Raw genomic sequence first — 25,605 nt, forward strand, 5'->3', positions numbered from 1 at the left:
TAAAAAGGCAGGAGGCAGAGCGCGGCCCTGCGTCAGAGCGAGAGTTCGAGGACTCCGAACTCGCCGGCACACTCACCGCGCGGGATCCGGCGGCCGGGCGCGGGCACCGGGGCGCGGGCGCACACCTCCGAGCCCCCGCCACCCCGCCACCCAGCCCGGGTCCCAGGGCGCAGCCGGGCCCGCCACGCGCGCACACGCCCCTCAATGACATCTCTCCGGGGCGGGCGGCGCTGAGCCGGGCCGGCGCGCGTCCGCGGGGAAAGAGCTCTGCCTTCCCGGGAGACCCGGCGGGCGGCGGCGCCGAGCGCCCGCTCCTCCCGCTCCCCCTCTCGCCCTTCCTGCTCCTCCCGCTCCCGCCGCCGCCGCGTGGATGCCAAGTACCAGTTTCCCAGCCCCTTCCAAGTTTCCACTCGGGCCTCCGGCTGCAGCCTGCGGGAGCGGAGAAACTTTGGGGCCCGCGCCGCCCTCCGGCGGCACCATGAAGTCGGCGGAGGAAGGTAAGCCGGCGCGGCCAACCCCCGCCGCGGGCCCCCCGCGCCCCCAGCCTCGCGCCCGCCGCCCGCGCCCCGCGGGGTCCCGGCCCGGGCGCGGCGAGCAGGCGCGGCCGAGGTCCGCCGCCGGGAGGGGCGCGGGCGGCGGGCGCGCGGCGCAGACCGGGAAGCGGTGTCCCCCTGGTGTTTCCCCGGAGCAGCCCTGGCTTCGCGCGCGCCGTCTTGCCAATAGGTGTCTCCTCTCGCCCAGCGCTGAGCGCAGCCTCGCGGCGAGTCCGCGGCAGAAGCTCAGCCCGGCGCGGGCGGGCCGGGCCGGGTTCGGGCCGCCACGACCACAAGAAGCGCGTTGCGTGAAGTGAGGTTTCCCTAGGAACGCAGCCGCGCCCGTTGCTTCCCTAGGGGGCCAAGGCCACCCTGCGGCTTCGGGGACCAGCCGTAGGACGTGAGGCGGGGGTCCGCGCCCCTTCCGAGCACCGCTGGTGGCAGAGCCTCTCCCCTGCCCTGCGCTCGCAGGACTAAAGGGCACCCGATGTGCCGTCCGGACACCCGGACAGAGCCCCTCATTCAAGCCATTGCGCAGCCCACCCACGGGAGCTCTAACCGTGGGAAGTGGTTCTGGACGGTGCGAAAAGGGACCTCCGGGTTTATAGTCAGGGAGCTGCCTAAGCCCGCATCCAGAAGCCACTGGGCGTGGGGGCCTCACCCCGATGCCCCGGCGCAGAATGGAGATAGTCCTGGGTGATCTCCCGAAGGTGTCTGGAAAGGGCCTCCAGAAGGGCCCCGGGCATCCTGCTTAAGGATCAGAATAGCAAGGGCGTCCTGGAAACTGCAAGACACCTTTCCAAATGCCCCTTCAGTGCTGGAGCGTTTTACGTAGACGATGTTCAGAACGCGGCCAACTTGCCCCGTGTAGCGAGGACTGCGTGCAGACGGCAGAAGGGCTTCTGAGAAGCAGCGCCTTCAGGCACCAGCCAGAGAGGCCCCGACCCGGCCAGAAGCGCTCTCCTCCAGGAAGGTCCTGGTCTCCAACCAGGAGGCACCCTAGGTGGTGCCCTCGGTAAAAGAGATCAGTTATTTTCTGTACCCGTGAAGGAAGAGGTGTGTTCCTCACCATTTCATCCCGGGTTAGGAAATATTTAAATGTAAGCATCAGGTAATATTTATGAAACAAGCTCTTGCTATTAGAAAATTTTCTAACAAATGTGCTAAGGTTTTGGTCGTAACTTCTTGGACACCTTTTTCAAAGTCTGCCCGCATGTGTTTTTTTAAAAATGCAGGCCTTTCAGAGTTTCATTTTCTTGACCTGAGCCGCCCGTGGTCCATCCTGCAGCGCTCTTTTCTTTTCTTTTTTTTTCAACAAGAACCCCCGTCTGCGGGGTGCTGGCGATTCTTCCTGTTTCCTGCTTCAGAAAGTGCATTTGAAAAGGGCCTTTGGAGAGGTGGTGGGGCCTCTAAACTCGGTGATCGCAGGGGTGTTCTAGAAGAGCTATAGCATTAGGCAACCAGAAAGTGCGATGGAGTCCTTCCCGGACCCAGGCCGTGGGGATGAGAGGAGGGGGGGGGGGCTCCAGCGGCTGCTGGAGGATGTGAGGGGTCCTCGCCAGGAGGCCGGAGGGAGGCACCAGCGGCCCCCATGAGGAGCAGCTCGATGCCCCAGCACTTCCCTCTGGTCTAATGAGCCTCTGGGCTGAACCTCGTTAAGCCCTGTTGTTTCCGAAGGCCCCGTGCCTGTTTTTCCGCGTGGAGAATGCAGGGAAACGCTGGTAGCCGCCTACCCACCCACCCCGAGGTTGCTCCACACAGAACGCCCCCGGGCTCTCCGGGGCAGAACAAAGCGGCTCTGTTCTCCCCACACTTCACTTCGCCGCCTTGTTTCCTAATCCAGATTAGGAGAGGCCCCGGCCCGGCGCGGCTCCATCACACCCAGGGCCGGAGCTCCGTGCGCCGCGAGCACGCGCAGCCGGAGAGGACGCGCCAAGCTAAACATTTCCATCGGGACAGGAGTGTCTGCTGAATTGGCAGATAGCTCCACACCGTGTACCAGTTGAAAGGCACGGCGGGCGGGCGGAAGGGGGGGCGGTGTTGCTGGTAAGAGGAGCGTTTAGAAAACCGGCCTGTGTATCTGGCTACTTTGGTTGGGGATCCGAAACTAGGTGGGGGGCCGCTCAGCCTTGGGCAGAGTGGGGCTGAGTCCCCGTCCCCGTGGCCAGGTGGGAAGTGGGGGGACACCTGTGCGTGCGGAAGCGTGAACCCCCTTTCTCCCGAACCTGGAACGAAAAGCTGTCGTCCACGCTGATCGTAAGGGCGGTTGCTTCCACGGACGTTCTCGGTGGGTGTTGGAAGGCAGCTTTGGGGAAAACAACTGGAAAGAGAAAATGAAATGTTGCTTCTCAACAGAAACAGACTCCATTTGCCCGAAGGTCAGCAGAAAAAGTGAACGAAATCACAACAACCCTCCAACGTACATCTCAAAGTGAGGACTATTATTAGAAGCAAAATCAGGCCAAAGTGAACCATAGTTTATCACTGGAGAAAAGCAGCCATTGCAAAGGGTCACGGGAGAGAAGCATGAGGGGGGGCACGTGATTTGCAGGTTATTTGCTTCTGGCAAAAGGCCCCCCCAGAGGGCCCGCAGGGCAGAAAGGAGGGCGTGTTGGTTAGCAGCGGGGCCGCAGGGGTGGACATCGTGCCACCCAGCCTTTCCCCGACTTGACGTCCCCTCTACGGGTGATTCTCAGTCTCCTATGAAGTTCCCCTGCCGTACCAGATGCTGGTTGCCCGTGGCACCAAGACACTGGGGACAGTCAGCACACACAGCTGGGAGAAGGCACATCAGGCAAGAACGGTGCCCACACAGGCCTTCAGCTTGTGCCTGCTGCGGCCGGGCTGCTGGGACTGAGCCCTGGGTCTGGATCCCGGTGCTCAGCCTTGGGGAGTTCTGCAGTGGCTGGCCGAGCGTAGTGTAAGGAGTCAGGGGACTTCAGCCACCGGTGTTCCAAGGAGGCCTCGGGGCAGGTGGGCGTCTGCGTTGTGGGAAGGCCCAGAGCTCAAAGGGCTGCTGTGGGGCAGCCGCGCAGGGACCGGGGGCAGCCTGTGCGCGCATCAGCAGAGCCCCCCCACACCGAGGGGAGCATCTCCAGCCCCGAGGGGGAAACTCCCATCTCCTTGGCACTTTCAGGGCACAGGGTTAGCTGTGGGGGCCGCGAAGTGGTACTGGAGGAGGGGTTGCTCCTTCCAAGTGTCAGAGCAGCTTAGAGAGCAAGTCCGGCTGTCCGGGGGAGGCGCACTGGCCCCTGGCCGGAGGTGCATGTTGTCGACTCCGGCAGCAACCAGGACGCCCTCACCTCACTCCACGAGAGGCCTGGCCCGTCCCGAGTTTGCTTTCTCCTTCGTCGGCGGCGTCGCTGCACAGATTCGGTGGCTCGGGGCAGCCGGCCCTTTCTCTGGGACGCAGTCTTGATCTTGGCGCCCCTTGGGGTGTGCGGGGCGCGGACCAGGGTCCCGCCCGCGGGCTCTCGGCCCCGCTCGCCCCCTCCCCGCGCGCCGCGGCACACGTGGACCCCCGGGCGCGGGCGGGGGGCGGGGGACACGAGCGAGCCGCGTGCGCCCGGGCTGCCCCGAGAGTTTATTTAAAACTCGGAAGCCGGCGGCCGGCGAGCGGCTTGTTTATGTCAACCCGGAAACAGCGGGGGGGCGGGGGAGGGGCGCGGGGGCGGGGGCGGGGGAGGGGCGCGGGCGGGAGTCACGTTACCCGGGGACGCGGGGCCCGGCGCCCGGCGCAGCCGAGCCGGGAGCGGCGCGACCACAGGTGCCCCCGGCCAGGGCCGCGACCCAGGCGCCGACCCGGACTCCGACCCGGGTCGACGCAGACCCGGGGCCGGTCCCTGACTAGGCCGGGACCCCGGCCCCGAACCCCAGACCCCGAGCGGAGACCTTGACCCCAGACCCTGGACCCCGAGCCCCTGCGCGGGCCCCAGCGCCGACCCCGCCGGTCCCAACATGACGGGGCTGGAGGAGGACCAGGAGTTCGACTTCGATTTCCTTTTCGAGTTTAACCAGAGCGACGAAGGTCCCGCCGCCGCCCCAGGTGGGTCCGCGCCGGCCGGGAAGGGCATGGGGCCCGGACAAGGGGCGCGGGGCCCTCCGGGTGCTGTGTTTGAGGACGCAGGGCCGGAGGTGTGTGCCCCGAGGGTGCAGGCCCCAGGGGGTGCAGCGTCCCCCAGGGTGGACTATGGAGGTGCAGGGGTGGGGTGGGCAGGACCCTGGGGGTGGAGGATGGAGGGGGCGGGTGGCACCAGGTGTGGAGGTGCAGGCTGCGGCCTGGGGTGCAGGGGTGGGGGTGAGGGTCCGCAATGCAGGATCTGGGGTGCAGGGGCATGAGGGGGTCAGCGGTTGGTGTGCAGGGGCCTGAGGTACAGGGGTGCAGAGTTCTGAGGTGCAGGCCCCCTGGAGGCATGCAGGGGTCTGGGCCTGGGGGTACAGGAAAGAGACTGAAGTCAGGAGTGGCTGGCTTGGGGGGGTGCCCTGCCCCCGGGGCACTGGAGAACTAAACGGGGTAGGGCATAGAAGGGAGTCGGGGCTGCGGGGAGAGGCCAGCGCGCAGGCGTGTTGCTCAGCAGCCCATAGTGAGGACTCCGGGCGCCAGAGAGGCCAGGCCCCCCGCCTGTGGGTCACGAGTGTGTGGGGTCTGTCCAGTGGTCCTGCTGGAGGGGTGTCTCCCCCAGGGTGCTGGTGTGCTGCTGACGCCACGGGACACAAATGTCCAAGGCCCTGGACTTGGACGCTGTCGAGGGACAGGTGGTGAGCAGCCACTGCCAGAGGGCAGGGGGCCATGGAGCCCCTCCAGACCTGTCCCTGAGCACCGTCCCACCCCTGGCCCCTCCCAGAAGCCGCAAGTGGAACCAGCCTTCAGGGGCTCAGAGCCTTTGTCTCTTTCATTTTCTTTTCTCTGCAGAAATAACGGTTTCAGTTAAACAAGTCACTGAAACCCCCGGCCTTTGGAGTGGGTGCTCTTCAATACGGTTATGAGCCACTGAGTGACCCCAGCCAGCTGGGGGTGGCCTCGGGTGCCTGCGAGGGTGGGTCCGTTGGGGGCGCCCCTGGCGCCGGCCCCCCGCCTCTCCTTTCTGTCCTGCCCCGTGGCGGGGAGGGTCGGATGATTGTAGAATGTTTTCCGTGTCGCTCACCACCCTTTTTTCAAACCTGTAACATCCCGTTCGTTTACAAAAAATAAAGGTTCTGACCAGGCTGCCTGGGCTTCGCTGTCTGTACCCCAACTTCAGCAGCTGTGGGTATCCAGGCCTTGGGGCGCGGCAGGAGCCCAGGCAGTTGTCTGGAACTGGTCGGGATGGAAGTAGAGAGACGGTCCTGGAGGCCTTCTCGCTGCCCTGCCTGGGTCCGGCCACCCCCCCGTGCTGCTCCCCAGGAGCCGTCCAAAGCTCTTCCTCCCCTCCTCTTAGCCAGAAGCCGGTGTCTGTCGTGAGAGGGACAAGGTGAGGTGTGGGCCGTGCTTGGGACCTCCGTAGGCTGTAACAACTGTCTGAACGGGTCTCCCTCTGCCATCCTGGACCCTGTGGCTTTTGGGGACCGTTCCCATGTCCTCAGGGTTGTTGCCGTGCGAGAAGGCTGCCTTGTACAGGGCACAGGCTCTCTATGGCTTCTGTGACTGGGGACTCCCAGAGCTGGGGAGGCCCCACGGCCTTCTTTTGCCTTCCAGAATGTCTGCTCTGAGCCAGTAACTGACCGTGAGCCGGTGACACTCTCAAGGCTGCCTTTAATCATCTTGGCAAAATCTGTGCCTCAGCCCCAGGCTCCCCGGGGAGCACAGTCCAGTGAGCGCCTCCTGCAGGAAGTCCTCCAGGGTGTGGGCATCTGGGGCCTGGCATTCACCAGGCTGTGGGGAACTGCGGCAGCTTGGAGACTGGGCAGAGGTCGCCAGGCAGAGAGAGAAAGGCCTCTTTCCCTTTGTCATGTGTTAGAACTTGCTAGAAAACATTCATTTTTTTAACAGATCTTTGTGAGAGATATTTGTGTTTTCTTCCTTCATTTTAATAAGATTATTTTCTCAGAGCAGTTTTAGCTTCACAGCAGAATAGAGAGGAAGATAGAGCACTCCCCCCACCCCCTGCCCCGACATTTAACGCGGTCCCGAGTGGGGCACCTGTGGGCCTCCAGGGACATGTCGTTTTCACCCGCGGCCCATGGTGGACACTCGGGCTCACTGGGTGCTGCGCGTGCGTGCGGGCTTTCCCGAGTGCACGAGGTCACGCGTGCCCCGTAACTCTGCGGACGGCCCTGGAGGCCGTCCGTGCTCGGCCCGCGCGGCCCCCCTTCCCCTCCAGCTCCCGGCCACCACGGGTCCCCACGGACTCCATGGCTCCGTCTTCCCCACAGCGTCTTAGAGCTGGAGTCCTGGAGGACGTCGCCTCGTCAGACCGGTCCCTGCACTTAGGCTACGCGTGCAAGGTTTCGGTGGCTGGCACTCGTTTCTGCTCGGTGCTCGGTGCCGAGCGACACCCCGTCGTCCGGGTGGAGCCCCGTGCGTGACCCCCGCCTTCCGAGGGACATGTGGGGTGCTTCCGGGGTCTGGCAATTATTGGTAAAGTTTTTGTTTGTTTTTTAATTATAATATTGTAATTAGTAAATATTACGCTCGTTATCCCACTGCTGTATTAAATTGTTACGTTGCCTTCTCCAGCCCGTAACGGATGGTGGCGGCGGCGTCCCTTCATTTCTGGAATGAGCCTGGATAGAAGTACGGGAACGCGTGACTCGCACGGAGTCGGGCCATGAAGCAAGGTGGCAGCACGGCCTTACGGGTTCCAGCACGCACGGGGACAGGCACTCTGTCCACGGCCATGGGCGTCTGTCACGTCACAGCGCCCCCGGGGAGGCGGTGGGGGGGCTCCTGTCACTCCCGCCAGCGTCACAGGGGCGTGTCGTTGCTGCGGCCTCAGAGCCGGGCAGGCGGGTCGTGGCCGTTTCTGGAGAGAAAGGAGAGTCTTCACAGTAGCTCGCCCAGGCCCGCCCGAGCACTGTTCGCACTCCCAGGGCTGCCTCGTGTGCCCGAGGCCACCGGCCCAGCCCCCCACGGGCAGAAGGCTGGCCGGGCAGAGGGCGTCCCTCTCTGGGGGGGGCGGGGGCTGGACGAGGAGGTCCGGCCCTTCGGTCTCAGGAAATAGCGCTCTTGGCTGTGCGCTGGGAGGCGGGTGTGGCCCTGCTTCCCACCCGGGCTCCCCTGGTCTAAGTTATTTTGGCCCCAGAGCTGCCGGTGCTGTCACCCTGGCAACTCGGGAGGAAGTCGGCCAGGCCTCTGGGCCCGAGCTGGAGCATTCCCCGGCGGCCGAGGACGCAGGTCTGCAGCCGGGCACCGGGCGGACCCCCAAGCTCGTGCGGAAGGGGGACGTGCCCCTGAGTCCCTGCTCCGCAGCTTGTGGGCGACGGGAGGTCACCCGGGGTCTCCGGTCTCCCAGGGTGCGGGCCCTGCGTCCACGCAGCGGTCTCGCGGGGCTCCCTCTGCTTGCGGACGGCTGTCCACTCGAGTCCTGTGGGCCGCGCGGCCTTCACAGTTTCTTGCAGACGTTCCCCCCACCGCCCCTCGGTTGTTGGTAGGACGTTTTCATTCTGTATCTTTAGCAAAGGAACATTGTAGCTGATAAAGGACTTGGATGTTTTTTAGTTTCTTAAAAGCAGGGAGTGAGAGGGTGGAGGCCCGAGTAGAAAGATTCGTGCAGGTGTCGTCAGGGCCCCCTGCGAGCCACAGGGTGCGGGGGGCGCGGGGGGCGCGTCATCAGGGCCCCCTGCCGGCCGCGAGGTGTGCGGGGCACGGGGGGGATGCTGCAGCACACCTCACAAGGCGTGGGCTGCAGGGGCACCGGGCTGGACCCAGGACCTGACAGAGGGTGAGGTGGGCTTGTTTCTGGAACACGCAGGAGCATGTGCTGCTGGGATGAGCCGTTCTCCTGGCCCACGTGCTCCTTCTCCTGGTGGGTTGGTGACACCCCTGGGTTCCTGCATGTCCCCCATGACCACCTGGGCTGCTGACCCGCGTCTCCTGGCTGTGGAGTGTGGACAGCGCCCAGAGGCAGGCGGCGGGCAGGAGTGGGTTTCGGTTTGGTGGCGTTTTGTTTCCACAGCCTAGCAGCTTCTCTGCCCGGCATTGTGTCCTGGGTTCGACCCCAGCAGATGCTGGGCCGGGGCGTCCTGGTCTGTGGGAGACGAGGGGAGCCTGGGCCACTGCGTCTGCCTGTCGCCCTGGGCCCGCAGGGGGCCGGTGTGGGCGCAGACGCTGTTGCCTTCGGTAGGAAGGACATGCGAAATGACAACATTGTCCGGTTCTGAAGTCAATCCTTTCTCACAATGAGACCAAACCCTTCTGACAGCCGGTGCACTGGCTGAGCAGTGGGCCAGCCCGAGTGTGGCACGCGTCCTCCGCCCACCGTGGTGTCCCTCCTCATGTCCCCAGAGAACCTTGCCCAGGGCTTTGTGGCTGCAGGGTGGACATGTGAGAACCAGGAGGCAGGTCTGTCTTCAGAGGGTGAGCCGCACTTTGGTTCCGGGCTGGCGCTGTAAAGCCTCTGACCGGGCTCTCCGGGACGCTTGCTTGAACCGGGCTGGTTTCTCCCGCGCTCACCTGCGCAGTCATTTCACGGACGGTCCTTGGCCCAAGCCAGGTTCTGAACACGAGGCAGAAAGCGACCCTAATGGGAGCTTTACTGGGTCTTGATGGGACCTGAATCAGCCTGAATATTGTGGGATTGTTAAGAAAGTTGCTGGAAATATCTTCATTGCCGGTAAATGTAGTCCTTTGAAGAGTGAAACCGTTGGGATTTGAATTCGGTGTGGCGGTGAGGAAAGCAGGCAGGACAGGGGAGTGCGGGGCAGGGAGAGCCGCACCCAGGGCCCGGGGGTGAGCTGGCACCTCCCCCTGCTTATGTGTTTGTTCTAGAAGAGGGACCTTTATTACCCAGCAGCCCCCAACTCTCTGAGCATTCGTAATGAACCTCGGGCATGGAAGCCTTCCATTTTGTAATTTGTTTAATTAAGGAAAAGTCACGCTTTAGGTGACTCTTTTTTTTAAAACAAAAGATTTATGTTTTTTCTTTTCTCATTGACTTATGGTTACTGACAGACTGGGTTACCTGAAGGCCCTCTTAGGGTATTCTGGGAGTTGGGGGGGCCATTCCTGTGCTACAGCCCTCGTCTTCCGGACCCTAAGAGGAGACGGCTCACACACATGCCGGGCAGACCCGCCTCACTCCGCTGTTTCTCCAGAACCCCAAGTCCCCCCGCCCCGCGCCCTGGGCGGTTCAAGCCTCGAGCTCCAGGCGTCCAGGAGCAGGGGCTGAGTCCGACAGGCTGGTGAGGAGGCCCCCAGACCTGCTCTGCTGATGGTAGATTTGTTTTTTAAATCTTGGGATCACCTTCCTGCCAACAAAGTTAGTGTGCTCTCTCTTTCTCTTTCTCTTCTAAGTTAATTTTTTAACTAGTCTTTACTCCCAGTGTGGGCTCAGAATCACAGTCCCGAGGTCAGCATTGCACTGGGCCAGCGAGGCGCCCGTCTCTAAAATAAATTGCAGACGCGCATAGCACTGTTTTCACTGGTCAGGAAATGCGGGGTCTGGTCCGTGAAACCTCCTTGGAGGCCCGGACAAGCTGGGAGAGTCCGGGGGCTGGGGAGGCCCGGGAACCCATCCCAGGGGCCTCACAGATTCCTCACGGGCGTGGCTTCATGACACACGTTTGTCGTCTCAAACATGATGTCTAGAACTCTCCACCACCCTCGCGCCGCACGCTCTGCCCGCCCGTACTTGCGGGTTTCTCTCTAACGGGAAACACGTTCTTCCCGGGTCCCAGGTCCTCACCCCCACGCAGGGACGAGCGCTCGAACGCGGGCCCACAGGAAGCGTGTGCACACCAGCCGGGGCGGGCCAGGGCCTGGGGGCCTCCTCCGTCTGGGAGGGTCTGGCAGGGTTTTCCCTGTGGTTGGGATGGTGGCACCTGGAGGTCAGAGGTGCTCAGGGAGCAGGCCGGGGGCCACTCCCAGCTGCTGCTCGGAGACCTCCGGGAAGGCACAGCCCCTTGTGCCTGTGGCTCCTCGGGTGCCCCCCACCGTCATCCACCCCGACAGCCAAAGGGGAGCCGACAGCACGGCAGGGCGGCACTGCGGTTCTCTCTGGGTGGAGCCCAGAAAGTGCGCGTGGCCAGCCCAGAGGAGGGGCGGCCCGGTGGTGCGTCGGGGGCAGACACAGAGCAGGAGGGGCTGGGGTAGGACCCACATGCTCCCAGGTGCCAGGGACGGGTGACGGCCACAAAGGGGTGTGTGTCCGGCCTGTGCCGGCACGTAATCGAGGTGTCCCGGCACATGCGGTGGCCCAGAGGGCAGGAGTCTGTGCCGGTCATGAGCCACATGCCAGGACGGAGGGGGACACGGTCCCTGTAACTCAGGCTCAACTGCATGTTGGACATCGTAAAGTTACTGTGGACATCTGCGTTCTGAGACCCTGCCCTATAAGTGTGTAAAACGAACTCACACTGGCTTTACTAACACCATCAGTGTCGGTCCCTCGGTGAGCTCGGTTGTCAGCTTGGCCTGTGGCTCCTGCGCTGCAGACTGTGGACGCCTGCGGGTGTGTGTGAGCCGGGCCCGGACGCACGTGTGTGCTTGTGCGCAAACGTAGCGTGTGGAGATGCGCTTGGGTGTGGAAGTGCGTTGTGTCTGGTACAGGCAAAGCTGTGCAGGACGCGCTCACGCGGGAAAGGAGCCGCCTGGTGGATGGAGTCTCCCCGACGGCTTCACGGAGGGAGCGCTGCCTGGCGTTCACACCCCTGCGCTCCTGACGGGTCCTGTGTGCCGGGCAGACCGTCCGTGGACCAGCCTGCCTTCTACGGGGATGGCCCCCCGCGCCCCCCCTCTGCCCAGGTCCCTCTGGGTCCTCCTGGACGACACCCCACCAGGCCACTGGGCCGCAGTCTGGCAGGTGTGGTGTGGAAGGCCATGCGCCCTGGTGATGCCTGTGGCCCCCAGGCCACCTCTTCCTGAGGAACGTTCTCTGTGAAACATCTTTCCTGGGTTTTTACCTCCTTGTTTGATTTTTGCAAGGACTGTCGTTTTAAACTTCAGGTGGCGGTGTCTGTGTTGGGGCCGCCACAATCCAGCAAACATGGGGCAGGGTCTCAGGAAGGCGGCCCCGGGGCCTTCTCTCATGCCCCGTGTCAGGGACCCTGTGCGCCCTGCGGTCAGTGGGAGCAGAGGGGGGACCGCGACGGGAGGTGGGCAGCTCGCGGCTGGGTGTGTGAGAGCGCGGTCTCGTCCAGGCACAGTGGTCCTGACGGGACCCCGTTTGGTCCCAGGAAGCTTCTGGTCTGCTCCCTCTTCCTGAGCAGGGCTCTCCCCTCAGGGCATTTTGGCAGGGACCCTGGTATCTGGTATCTGGTGCCCTCTTGGCAAGGGGGCGGGCCTTTGTGTGTTCCCGGGGGCCCCCTGTGAGGGGCCTGGAGGAGGAAAGGCCATTTAGGGAATAGCAGACAGGTTTCCCTGGGGGCTTTCCGGGCAGCAGAAGCAAGAACTTCTTGATAGCAGGGAAGGTGAGAGCCTGGTTGCCGCAGGGAGTGGCCAGGCTCCTCCTGGAAAGAAGTAACAGGAGATGTAGACGCCCCTCCGTTCGGGGCAGACTGTTTCTGTCTGTCCGCGGTGCGGTTTGGACCAGTTCTCCCAGACCCTTGATGTCCCGCGGTTGGTCCCTCGTGAGTCTCTGCTCCCCAGCCTCACAGAAGGGGGCCCTGCCCAGAGCCGCGTGCCTTCAGGGATGAGTGCTAACCCAGGCCCGTGTCCGGTTTCCTGGGCGCTTCCATTATTTAGAGGCTTGGAACGCTCCCCTCTAGGTGCGCGGTAACCAGGTACAAGATGTCATAAAATGTCTTTTCAAATAGGAAATCCAGAAATGTGGTTTTTCTGTTAAAAATTACTAATTACACTAGTAATGATTTTCAAAATATAGTGTATTGAGGTTATAATTAATACATAATGATTCTTCAATCTAGCTGTGCATCAATGTCCTCTGCTTTTTTTACTTTAAACATGGGTTTTTAGGCCACGAGCTGCCGTCAGAATTTACGCGGGAGAGATCCGGGCATCTGTATTGCTTCCTGATCCCTGAGCGGTCTCTATGGCTACTGGTTAAGGCACCTTGACGGTGATTAGCTTGTTAAGTCTCTTTAAATGTTCAGGTTCCTGTAGCTAAAACCCACCCAGCCACCACCCACCCATCCGTCTGTTTAACATAGGGGGACATTTTCTGTGCCAGGCACAGTCTTAGGCTCCAGAGACAGCCAGGAAGCAAAGAGGACGGGGCAGGCAGAGGTTCCCGCCCGCACGGAGCTCGCCCTCTGGTGAAGGGGTCCATTGAGATGACGCTGGGTGTTGAGGAAGACGGGAGCCAGCAGGACGCCGCGGGCTGTGGGTTGGGGACCGAAACCTGGGAGGTGGCCGGGGAAGGCAGCTTCCGGAGAGGGAAGGAGGGGCGGCCCTGTAAAGGCAGGGCCCGTGGGCCCAGGGACGCCGGCAGAAGCCTGAGGGTGCTGGGAAGGGCCGTGGGTGCCCTTGTGCTGGAGAGCAGAGGAGGGAGGATGGGTCTGGGCCTCGTGGGCCCGGAGGGGGCCCTCGGAGCAGTGCGAGCTGAGTGGCGGCTCACCGCTGTGTCCTGGGGTACAGCCCCGGGCCTGTGCAGTGCCGACAGGCTCGCCAGGCTGTGGCGTGTTTTCTGATGACCGGCCCCTCACGCCGTCTCTTCTCTGTCCCCTTTCTAGAGCACTATAGCTATGCCTCCCCTGGCGTCAGCTCCGCTCTGCTTCCCGGCTCGGCTCAGCCCTCGCTGCCGGCTCCAGGCCACGACCTGCAGATCTCGGCCCCGGGCGTGCCGGCCACCGCGGCCGGTCAGCCCCCGGGCTATGGGGGGGCCGTGGACAGCGGGCCCTCGAGCTACTTCCTCTCCTCCGGCCACGTCAGGCCCAATGGGGCCCCCGCCCTGGAGAGCCCCCGCATCGAGATCACGTCGTACATGGGGCTGCACCACGGCAACAACCAGTGTTTCCACGACGTGGAGGTGGAAGACATCCTTCCCGGCTCCAGGCGGCCTCCCTCCACGGCCACCCTGAGTCTGCCCAACCTGGAGGCCTACCGGGACCCCTCCTGCCTGAGCCCCGCCAGCAGCCTGTCCTCCCGCAGCTGCAACTCCGAGGCCTCGTCCTACGAGTCCAACTTCTCGTACCCCTACGCGTCCCCACAGACGTCCCCGTGGCAGTCGCCCTGTGTGTCCCCCAAGACCACGGACCCCGAGGAGGGCTTCCCGCGCGGCCTGGGGGCCTGCGGCTTGCTCGGCTCCCCCCGGCACTCACCCTCCACCTCGCCCCGCACGAGCGTCACGGAGGAGAGCTGGCTGGGGGCCCGCACGTCCCGGCCCCCGTCCCCCTGCAACAAGAGGAAGTACGGCCTCAACGGCCGGCAGCCGTCCTGCTCGCCGCACCGGTCGCCCACGCCGTCCCCGCGCAGCTCGCCGCGGGTCAGCGTCACCGACGACACGTGGCTGGGCAACAGCACCCAGTACACCAGCTCGGCCATCGTGGCCGCCATCAACGCCCTCAGCACCGACGGCAGCCTGGAGCTGGACGGCGTCCCCGTGAAGGCGCGCAAGACCACCCCGGACCACTGTCCCTCGGTGGCGCTCAAGGTGGAGCCGGCCGGCGAGGACCTGGGGACCACGCCGCCCACGGCCGAGTTCCTGCCCGAGGAGTACCCGTCCTTCCAGCACGTCCGGAAGGGCGCCTTCTGTGACCAGTACCTGTCGGTGCCGCAGCACCCCTACCAGTGGGCCCGGCCCCGGTCCCCGACAGCCTACGGCAGGTGAGCGCGGCCGGTTTCTTGGGTCCGGGGGTGGGGGCCCGGGGGCGGGGGTCCGGGGGCGGGCCTCGCCTGCTCTGGCTGTGGAGACGCCGTCTGTCCCCGCGGGCGCCCGGCGCCCCACCACCTGCCTGTGTCTGCGTCCAAGCCCCCTTCCCACGAGGACCCCCGGGAAGGCCTCGTCCTCACAGAATAGCCTCCTTCAAGGTCCCAGGCCCTCCTCAGGCCGTGTTCCCAGGGCGGGGGGTCGGGCTGCAGTGGGAGAATCCCGGTGGGGACAGGCCTGTCCCCAACAGAGACCGGCACCTCCGTGCACTCGCTGTTTCGAGTTGTTTTTTCTTTTACTAAAACCAAATGACGCTTTCCTGCTTGCGTGTCAGCCTCCGCCGCACCCGCTTCCTCCTCCCTCCTAACGGCTGCCGCGGGAGCGTGCAGATGGGGCTCGGCTCGGCGGCTCCCCAGAGCGGCAGGGCCCGCTCCCCGCAGCCGGCAGCACCACGCGGTGCCGGGTCCCAGGAGACAGGCGCCCGCTCCCTGGCAGTCTGGCGACGAGATGCTCAGCGGTGCTCCCAGTGCAGCCGCCCAGGTTGTTGACTTTCTTCCTGGCGGCGAGCAGGCGGCCGTCCCTCCGCTGGGCCTACTCACTCGGCCGCCGTTTTTATTTTTAACTAAACTGCTTTCCCGACAGGTGGGCCGCTAATGACCCCTGGCAGAATGCTTTCTGCTCTGGGATTTTTATCAGGCACGAACACGCGCCTCACTCGCGGGTGTGCCCCCCTCCCCGGGAAGCACAGCTGCTCGCGTGGGGCCCGGCATCCTGGGCTCCGCCGTCGCGTTCCCCGTCGCTCTTCTGCTGGAGGGCCTTCTGGAAGCAGTTCCGGGGAGCGGGGCCCGCGGGTTCCAGCAGCGCGCACCCTGCGGTGAGGAAGGCCAGCCGGCAGAGTGACGCGGTTGTGCGTGTGGGCGGCTCTGCTGAGAGCCGTGTCAGGGCAAGGGCCTGGGACCCGGCTGCGGCTGCAGGGGGGTCATTGAGCTGTAGGTTCCGGGCAAGCCCAGCTGCACCTTCTGAAAGTCTGTGGCAAAACCCCAGCAGGACACAGACAGTCCCTAGGACACTGAGACGGTCAGTGCCTCCTTTCTAGTGGCGTGTGGTGTAGACGAGGCGCCAGTCAAGACAAAACGAGGAGGCACGGCTTCCCCTGATTTCTCCTGACTGGTGTTAGATGTGTCCACGTTTCTACCCCAACGTGCGCACAGGTCTCATCGAACAAGCGTATCTCGGCACCGGGCTTTAATGCACGACATGGGAATTTTTAAAAACCTGTTTTGGAGGCGCTTAAAAAAATTTAAGGACAGGTTATGCCCACTGTATTCTCTCTATAATTATTAAGTAAAAATAAGATTATTTCGAAGCTAACTAGCTCGACACCGGGCTCGCACGGTGCGGTTCACCACCGCCTGCGTTTTCATGGACCATGAAGGCCACAGTCTCGTGACTCTGGGGCCCTCTCTAGATCCTGCGGTCAGGACTGCAGGTGGTCTGGTCTCCAAGGCACAGGGCCGTGTGGCCATGTCGCTCAGCTCCGTGTGTTGGTCTGTGCTCGGGCTGTGGTCACAGCGCCACTGGCCAGTGGCTTCACAACACACGTTGGTTTTCTGGGGTCAGAGGTTCGGGCGCCAGCAGGGAGCAGCTCTTCTGAGGCTCAGACGGCTACGCCTCTTCTGTGCTCATGTCTGTGCCCACATGTCGCCAGTTTATGAGGACGCCAGCCACTGGACCAGGACCCACCCAGTGACCGCACAAGAATGTGACCTGTGTCCAAACACGGCCACGTTCTGAGGTCCCGGGGTGAGGACCCTGAGGCCTGAGTCTTGGGGGACGGAGTTTGGCCCAGAACAGCCGGCATCGCGTCTGCTTGAGGACGGCAGGGTGCCTCTGACCGCGGCCCGCTGCCTGCTCTCCGGAGGCTCACTGGGCCCGGGGGGCGTCTGCGGGGATCAGGGCTCTGGGCAGGTCACCATGGGTGCAGACCTGCCGAGTCTGACTGCGCAGTCGGGACATGCGCCGCCGCCCTTGTGTTCGGACCTCCAGCAGGGATCGCATGGTCCCCGGGGGCAGATGTTCCCTGGTGGGGTCAGGTGGGGGGAGCGGGCGCCCGACATTCCCGTGAGCTCAGCCAGCAAACAAAACCCGTGGAGGCCCCCAGCTCCCCTGAGGAGGTGGGAAGCTAACCTTTCCCCCTGTTTTGGTTCCACATGGAAATGTGTTTCCTGGTCCCTGTTCTGTTCCCGCAGGTCCTGTCAGCTGGTGCCCCGGGGCAGCTGGGGCCAGGGTCAAACAAGAGGTCAGGGCGTTGTCCCCACAGGCGAGGGTGGCCCGGCCAGACTTCCTGTCACACTCCCGCCCGCTCCGAGGAGGTCAGCAGGGTCTCCCCGGTGTAGCCCCAGGGCCGCGTTTTGCACGGTTCTAGAATCTGGAACGGAGGATTTGCCACCCGTCTGCCTTTCCTGTCACTGCGTGTGGCTTTAACTCTGTCCTGCCAGGAAAAGGAGCTTTTTAATGAAAAGTGTGCTGCACTAGCCTTTCCCAAGGACTTTGGGTGCTTTGGGGTCTTTTACCTGGCTGGGGGGTTTCTTTCTCCAAACAGCCTTTATGGTGACGCCCCCACCCCCCTGCAGAGCGTTCTGATAGGCCCGCAGCAGTCATGGACGACCCTTCCTCCTGCCTTTGATGAAGTTATGTCGGTGAAGCTAACAATAGTATTTGACATAACTTTGTAGTTTTATAGTTTAAATTTCTTGTAGAGTTTAACAGAATGACATATCTGTTCTTAAAACTTGGGAGAGGCACAGAAATCGCAATGACCTGCTAGAGTCCCCCCACCCCCCGAAAACCCAGAATTGTAAGCTGTTTTAAGTTTGCTCAGAGGAGAGGGTCTCTGGGATGAGGTTGCCAGTGGGAACAACCAGCTTCACAGGTCAGCCTTGATACCCTGCTGGGGCCGCTGGTGTGTGTGCAGAGGTGGGGGTGCTGGAGAGAACCGTGTGTGCAGAGGTGGGGGTGCTGGAGAGAACCCTGTGTGCAGAGGTGGGGGTGCTGGGGGTGGGGTCGGTGCCGGGGAGAACCACGTGTGCAGGGCGGGGCTGGGGAGGGCCGCGTGTGCACCGCTTGCCACGGAAGGCGTGATGTGAGAGGTCTGAGCTCTGAGCAGCTTTTCAGAGCCTTGGGCGACGTTCAGTCTTGGGACGAACTTCCTTCTGGTTTCTCAGAGTTCACAGCTGACGCCCTGAGAAGGTTCCTTGCGGTGAGTCCTGACTCCCAGCTTGAGATGAGCCTGGGGTCTGCATCCGGTTCGTGGACGCCAGCCACGGGTGGGAGGCTGGGGAGCGTCTGTCCGACCTCTCCGGGGCCTTTCCCAGGATGTGGCCCTTCCTTCTGCTTTTTTTTTTTTTTTTAATTTTGTTTATTTATTTGACAGACAGAAAACACAAGTAAGCAGAGAGAGGCAGGCAGAGAGAGAGAGAGGAAGAAGCAGGCTCCCTGCTAAGCAGAGAGCCCGATGCGGGGCTTGATCCCAGGACCCTGAGATCATGACCTGAGCCGAAGGCAGAGTGAGCCACCCAGGCGCCCCCCTTCCTTCTGCTCTTGATGGGATGTCGCGAGTGTGTGTTCATGGCACAAGAGGAGAGAGGAACTCAGGTACTCGTGTGCTCCTGGAGCGGAGAAATAGTTTGGATCTTTATGGCTCCCCGGTTGGATTTTGAAGTCAAACCACTGAGACGTGAGCCGCGGGTGGTTCTGCAGAAACTCGGAGCACGGGAGGTGCCGCTGTCCGTCTGACCCAGCCCGTCCTCGTCCTGCTCTGTCTGTCCTGCGCACGGGAGGCCGGGCTGTGCTCGGCGTCCCACGTCCCTGGAGTGTCACGTGTGCCCCACACCGAGGTTTCGCAGACCGTGAGGAGACCTGGCTGGGAGGGAGGACCCGGAGATGCTGTCCCTGACCACAGACAAGTCAGAAATCATTTCTGCTCTGAGGAAAGTGTGTGTGAGGGTCGTGCACCCCCCACCCCCACTGCGCGTGCGCTGCCCAGCGTCCGCCCCGGGGGTCACGCCGCGTCGGGTCACGCCGCGTCGGGGGACGGCCTGTCCTTGTCGCAGACCAGACCTGCCACGCGAAGTGGGGGACGTGCTTGCCCGTGTTTCCTGGGTGTTTACACGGAGCGAGTTTACAGATCGTGCCGGGGTTTGTTCGTCTATAAATCGGTCTGAGCCGTCGTCTGGGAGCTGGGGTTCGAGTCACAGGATTGGGCTGGTTTTCAGTAAAGAAAGCAACTTGCCTCAGGTCCACCTTCTCACGCAGCAGGTGTGGGGTCCGCATGCCGCCCCCACATGGGCTGCTGGGACAGGTGTCCTGAGAGGGTGTGTGCCCCGAGCCCCGCATGTCCCAGTGTGTTTGGCTCAGTGCTGCAAGGGCCCAGGCATCCGGGTGCCTCTCCACCCCACTGGGGGCGGCACTGACTCCCTCCAGCCCCAGAGCAGCTTCCCCTCGGGAGCGCAGAAGCACGCGCAGAGCTGAGAAGCGTGGAACCGTGCACAGCCTTTCCCGCCCTTGGGGTCAGGGAGGCGCGGGGGCTCTGCAGCTCTGTCCAGTGGTGGCTTTGCAGGCCGCCGAGGCAGATGGTCCAGCTACTCTCCGGGGCTTGTAAGTCGAAGCGGGCTGCGGCCAGAGCCTGTGACTGGTCAGTAGGATAACACGGGGTGTGGTCATGTGCAGAGGGGCCGCACGCCGCTGGAAAACGCCGGTTTTCTCTGGCATCACTGTCCACGGTGACTGTGGCTGTCCGTGGGGCAGGTTTGCTGCTCCCGGCTCAGAGCCCTGCGGCGCTGCCAGGGGTGAGCACCAGGGCCCGAGAGCCTCGCATGTCCCTCCCCAGGGGCCTGGCTGTGGCGGCCAAGGAGCTTGGTGCCAGGGAAGGCAGCGTGTTCCTCGAGGGGGAGGAGCTCGACGGCCAGCACAGGCCCCGAGCCCCGCAGTCTCAGAGCCCAGCATCCGAGCCATCTGGGCTATGCAGTGGGTGCCCTGTTGGAGCGGAGGGGACTGAGTGACCGGAGCATTACCGGGCCGCTGGCTTGGAGCCGCTCTGCAGGCTTTACGCCTCCTTCGCGCCCCGTCCTGCGGGAACTTGCAGATTCCAGATTTCTCGGCTTCTGCAAGCAATCTGGAGGGTGCCATCTGCCAAAGGGTACTGGCAGCGCTCGAAGCCCGGGGGGACGGTTGGGGGCGCGCAGGCATCTCCCCCGGGAGCTGAGGGCTGTGGCACATCACAGGGACGGCCGGAACGCCGTCCCCCACAGGCCCAGTCCGCCGTCTCGCTCCGTCATGCCTGTGCCCGCCGTGCTCCTCCCTGAACGCCCCTACCCCTGCCGCGTCCACAGTCTGGGGGCAGGGGGCAGGCACGCGGCGAGGCAGGAACGAGGTTTGGACGCAGAGGCCCTCTCTCTCGGGTGAGGCTGGAACCCCCCCCGGCCGCCGGCTCCCTCTCGGCAGCTCCGACTGTGTCTGGGCTCCTGGACAAAGGCTCCTTCTCTGTGTCTCACCGAGTCGCCCGCCCAGGTGAAGGTAGGGACCATCTGGGTTTGGAGATCTGTGTGTGGGGAGAGGAGGGGTCCGTGTCTCTGGAGGGCAGAGGTGCGGCGGGCCGCGGCCCGGAGGTGTGGACGGGAAGCTCACCCCCACCTGTCTGGGCGCAGGGCAGCCCGCAGGCGGGACGCGGATGGGGGTCACGGGGTCATGGTGGCTCGGAGACGTGTCCTTGCAGTAGAGGTGCTGAGCGAGGGTGCCGTGGGGGTCCCAGAGCGGGATGACGGCCTCTGCCTCCTTGGAGGTCTCCTTGCCCGGATGGGGGCCCTGAAAGCAGGACACCGAGGGACCGCTGAGTCGTCAGAACTGTCCCTGCGCCGAGGCCGTGCTGTCCTCTCTCCCCGTGCTCTCGGTTTGTGACGGGACAGACACGGGCCTGGCCGGGCCTCCAGGAGCTGGGGGAAGACAGACAGGGCCTCTCTGGGCTCCCCGCTTCTGAGCCTGCACATGGGGCCCGGGGAGGGGCATGCAGGGCCAGAGGCCTCCTGGCAGGGTCATGCTATCCCAGGACGGGTCACTGGCCACGGAGAGGGCTGGGGGCTGGGGGCGGGGACGACCGCCGGCTGCAGGGTCTCCCCTTGTCACTCGGGAGCCTGCGGAGGACGGCCTCCCTGGCCTCCGTGGGCCTTTCCTGCCTCCTCCTGGCTGCCGTGTTCCCCGCTGTCGGCCTGTCCTAGGTCCTGCTCAGTGTCCCCTTTGGTGGCAGAGCAGAGGGGGCTGTGAGTGAGGCGACAGCCCAGAGAATCCAAGAGTTTCCAGGGCTCCTGGGAGGGACGTCCTCCGGGAGGTCTGTTCCCCACTCCTGGCCCGGCCGCCCCTTCACTGAAGGGAGAGTCTGCTCCTCCCTTGGCCGTTCTGGGGGAAGGCGGGAGGGAGGCATCCTGGAGGGTGGGCCCCGCGGGGAGGGTGAGCCCAGGGAGGGTGCCTGCCGCGGCCCTGAGAACTGCTTCTGGGTTGTTGGCCAAGGACTTGTCCTGGGCGGACCCACCTGTCCCCTCAGGACAGGACTCGGGGCCGGGCTCCAGGAAGGTCGACCTCCCGTGTGTGGGAGGCACTTTCTCAGCCCAGAGCTGGGGTTGGAGGTGGGTGGGCTCAGGCCACGCTCCTGTGTGGTCCAGGCACACCCCTGCCCCGCAGCCTCGGTGCCCAGAGCCCCTGCCTGAGGGCCTGAGAACCCGTGATAACCCCTGCTCAAAAGGAGAGGGAAACCAAAACAAACAAGGAGCAGTGAGCAGGCTCTCTGGCCTCCAACGCTGAGAAGACGGTGGTGCTACTCTGATAACATCACTTTCCTTCGGTTTCTAATGTCCTTCCTCTGGGCGGGTCTGAGTCTGCCCAGTTTACAGTCTCGGCTACTTCAGGAAAATAGGACTCATGAAAGCCTTTATAGCTTTCCTCTGAGTGATGAGTCTGTGTGGGCCTGAGGGCTTGGAAACTTCAGAAGTGAAGGGATTTTACTCAAATTGTTGAGGCAGAAGGCTCGCCTTGCCTCTGGGCTCCAGCGAGGGCAGGAGAGCTTGCCCCGAGATTCCGGATCAGCTGACTTGTGCACAGTTTTCGGACCCCGGGGCCATGGCACCCCAGGGAATCCAGGAGGGCCGTCAGGCGCCGCGGCTCTAGGGGCTTTCCAGACTGGGCTCCTCACCGGGCCAGCGAGGAGCAGGAGGAAGCAGGGCCTTGGAGACCGGGTTGTGTTTCCAGCTCTCCAAGTAACGTTCTCAGCCGTAGACACCGAAATTCTAGGAAAATGAGAAGCAGAGTGAGCCCCGGCAGCCCCCGGCCCAGTCAGCCGCAGCGGCCGAGATGTTCGCTTTGCCCCGTCCGTGACAACCACACTCCGCTTCCTACTGCAGAAAACCGTGGGCAACACTCAGCACAGGGTCCCCTGACTCACGGCACTTGTCCGCCCCCCACCCCCGCTGTCTCAGCACACGGCCTCGCCGTCCCGCTGTTGTCGCGCGGACAGACGCGCTGCGTGTCTTTCAAACTGGGGACTCGTGTTTAGAGTCACGGGAGCGTGAGCCATCAGGCCCCCTACCCAGGCAGGAGTCCCACAGCTGCCCCTGTGGTGTTGCTTGCCGTGCTCGTCTGTCCTGGGAAGCCCTGTTTTGATTTGTTTTTTCTAGTTGGTGCTGAATCTGGGTGTTTGCCGGAATTCTGGCCTCAGGTTTTGGCAAAATGGTGTGTGCACTTCCCTTTGGAGGCAGACGTCTGGTGTCCCGCTCGGGCGCCCGTGGTCCCTGTTGAGATGGTGTAAATCGTTAAGTCCTGCCTCGGTCCCGTTAGCCACGGTCTCCCGGCTGCTGGCCAGGGCGGCCGAGCCTGGGCCGGTGTCGTCAGATCACACTGGTTTGGGGCTCCGGGTGCAGACGGTTGCCCATGGCTCAGCGTTTCTCGCAGTGGCCGGGCCCCTAGGGTGCTGGGTCCCCTCACTCAGAAACGCTGGAGGGAACCGCAGTCACTGCGCGGCGTCCGGCTTTGCCTACGAGCTGGTCACGGAGCGCCCAGAAGGGTCGGCCAGAAGGGCGTTGAGTTCAGCGTCCGGGCGAGGCATGGAGCAGGCAGCCCGCGGTGGCACACGGGGGGCCTTGCGGGGCACCGGGACAGCCGCTCCGGGGCGGAACGCTAGGTGTTCTCTACTGCAGATCACAGCACGTCGGTGTCGAGGTCGTGCTTTCCTATGTGGAGGGAACACAGAGGTTCAGTAAAAGTTGAAAGGCTTTTCTCGTGGGAAATGGGCTGTGGCAGCGGCTCTGCGGGCAGGGCTGATTCAGACTGGGAGTGCGGGGCCCCTTCTCCCCACAGGAGGCCTCACCCACGCACAGAAGAGGCGCCGGGGAGACTGTGACCCGCTCCCCTTGTGCTGCTCCACGGGGTGACCCGCTCCCCTTGTGCTGCTCCACGGGGCGCCCCAGCACACGGGGCAGGGTCAGCCGGGTCCCCCACCTGCAGGGCCCAGAACTCCCGGCGGAAGGGGGGGGTGGGCGGCTGGCGCGGGAGCCCCTACCCCAGGTGGGGAGTGATGCCTTGTCTGGAGCCGCACCCCGCAGGCCCTCAGGACTGACTCAGGGTGGGAGGCAGGGGCCCATGGGCGACCCTAGCTCAGTGGCCTCTTCTGGGGGCGGTGACAGTAGTAACGGGCACAGGCTTGAACTTCTGTTTCCCAAGCACGAGGATGAGGATTTTAAAAATCAATTTATTTCTTCTGTTATTTGGGGGCGGGGGTAGAGGCAGAAGGACCCTCCCGTGCTGACCGCAGACTCTGGCTGGGGCTCCGTCTCGCAACCGAAGATCCCCCGAGCCGGCCAGGCCACAGGAACAGGCATTTCCAAAACTCTGGGATCTGTAAGAAATCCAGATTCACAGAAAGTTGCCGAGCTCCCCTCAGCCGCCATCCCCAAGCCCGTCTGCCGTGTGAGTGCCTGGACCCTGGTGGGTTCTGGGGGACAAGAGGGCTCTTGGGTCTCTGCTTTGCTCCTCAGTAACCTTCCGTGCTGCTGAGCGAGGCGGCGTCATGGTCGTCTTCTTATGGGCGTGAGCCATTCCAGAATTCGGGGAAACCATGTGGCCTGTAGGGGCTGCTCGGCTTTTCCTGGAACAGATGCTTCTAGAAGAAAACCCGGGAGTGTGTCCATGGGACGTGCACCTTCGTGGCTGCGCACCTCCCAGAGGCCCCTCTGCGCCAGGCTGCACCTGGACCCGTTGGCTTTGGGGACAAGATGCGTTGGTGCCTCAAGTTAAGGCAGTTCAGCCGGCTCCTGTCGCCCCACCGAGTGCTCTTCCTGGGTCGCGTGCTGTGAGTTAGTGTTTCACACGGAGTTCCCGAGACCACGTCCCGCTGCCCGAGAAAGCATAAGTCGTTACCTGTGAGACTCGCGTGCCCAGTGGGCCGGGAAGGGTGAGTACGGTCTGTGGCGGCGGGTGACCCTAAGGACGCTGGCGGTCAGTCAGGCGGGAGCCAACTCTTGGGGCCGGGCCGGAGGTTTCATGGCGCTTTGGAGGCATTGCCAAAGTCAGGGGGTGGTCTTGCTCCCGCGGCTCGCACCTACGGAGAAGTGGCATCCGCGAGGTCACCAGGGGCCCCAGCGTCCCCGGCCGCCGTCTGCAGACATGTGGGGAGCCTCGAGTGTGCAGCCTCTTGGATGGAGCCTGCGTCTGGGCTACAGCAGGGACCAGGAGGGCGGCCCAGACTGCACTCGGGACCTTCCCCTCTCACAGCGGCCGGCGCGGTGCTGATCAGTGACAGCGGGACGGGTGTCGTGATGTCGTGTCATTTTAACTAAACGCTCAGATGCTGGAGACGTCTTTAGTTTAAAGAAAAGCCGGGGTATCCAGTCCTCCGTGTCATTTTGTCACAATGTGTCCCTTTCCCCGTGAGAAGGCTCACGCACGCGCTCCCAGCTGTGGAGACGCAGGAGTGGGCACACGTGGGCCATTGCAGACAGCGCCCGTGGTCTGCGGCCTGAGGTTTCCTGATCGCACTGACCGTGTGGCTTCTGGAAGAGCCACGTCACCTGCAGGGGCTCCGGGTACGCACCCCTCTGAGATGCTCGGCAGGAAGCCCGGAGCTGGGCTGAGACCGCAGCATCTACAGATGCTCCTCGGGGGGGGACGTGGGGCCGAGGCTGTGGGGTCCCCCCGTCTCTCCAGGCTCAGGCCTCGCCTCTCAGCCGCTGAATTCACTCGAACCGCCACTTCCATCGCCTGTCACTGCCCCGTCGGGCCACACACAGGGTGTGCAGACTCCGTCCGAGGCCCGAGAGCCCGTCAGCACCGCGGACGTCATCCTCTGTCGTGTTCACGGCACGTGCCCGTCACCCAAACTTTCGGGACTGGTTGCCACCCTCCCTTCGGCTCTTTCTCTCTCAGGAGGTGGATGGACCTAAGCTTTTCTGTCTTTGCCGTGGACAGCGGACAGTCTTGGCCGAGGCAGACAGCGTGCGTGAGATTTACAGCTGGGCCAGGGGCCGGGGGCGCTCTGACTGGCCGCGGTCAGGCGTCCCTGTGCCTGGTCTCTGACCGCCGCGCCCCCTCCCGAGGCTGCCGAGGCCCTTCTCCTTCCGCGTGCAGGTGTCCCCGGAAGTCAGGCGAGTGGCCGATACCGTGTCTGGGAAATGCCTGCGGCCGCACCGTGACTTTCCCGTTGTCAGGAAGTCCCGTTTGGCGGCTCCGTGAGTCGCTCAGGACCCTGGTGTTTCCCGTGGACCTCGGCCCTGTCCTGGGCAGATGCGGGTTCTCCACACACACGTGTCTTTGTCCCACTTTTAATTGGTCGCAGCGCCGGGTCAGTTGCTCTAGGGATCCCTGAGGTTTGTCTACACAGTGAGAAATATGCCAACCAGACCCCGGGCCTCAGGTTTCATCTCATTGAAACCGAATCAGAATGGGCATGGCAGGCGTAGACACGGGCTCTGGGGGGAGAGGCGGCCTCTGGGCCAGACCCTGGTCCTGTGGGGACATCGCCGTCTGCAGCTCCTTATGGCCGACCGTGACCAGTTTACAGGGTGAGGCCCAGAGGCCTCCTCTGTAGGGAGAGCAGGACCTGGGTGCAAGTGGCCGGGCGCCGCCTTTTGCAA

At 63.5% G+C, this 25,605-nt stretch overlaps 1 protein-coding gene across 9 annotated transcripts in view; it reads left to right on the plus strand.

Moving 5' to 3' along the window:
- The window catches only part of NFATC1 (nuclear factor of activated T cells 1), a 95,061-nt gene continuing 69,456 nt past the window's right edge, over positions 1 to 25,605 (plus strand). For 3 of the 9 annotated variants that reach the window (XM_045085265.1, XM_045085267.1, XM_045085268.1), the window contains exons 1-2: positions 4 to 497; positions 13,299 to 14,391. In XM_045085265.1, the coding sequence (XP_044941200.1) occupies positions 371 to 497; positions 13,299 to 14,391 (1,220 nt within the window). In that variant the 5' untranslated portion in view covers positions 4 to 370. Of the gene's footprint in view, positions 498 to 4,222; positions 4,579 to 6,884; positions 7,090 to 7,188; positions 7,290 to 13,298; positions 14,392 to 25,605 lie in introns of those variants that run through there. The other 6 variants (XM_045085263.1, XM_045085262.1, XM_045085264.1 and 3 more) reach the window with 6 other exon arrangements.

The sequence above is a fragment of the Mustela putorius genome, unplaced genomic scaffold (genome assembly GCF_011764305.1).
Source record: "Mustela putorius furo isolate JIRA1106 unplaced genomic scaffold, ASM1176430v1.1 tig00000835_pilon_pilon_pilon, whole genome shotgun sequence".
In the NCBI taxonomy this organism is placed as follows: Eukaryota; Metazoa; Chordata; class Mammalia; order Carnivora; family Mustelidae; genus Mustela; species Mustela putorius.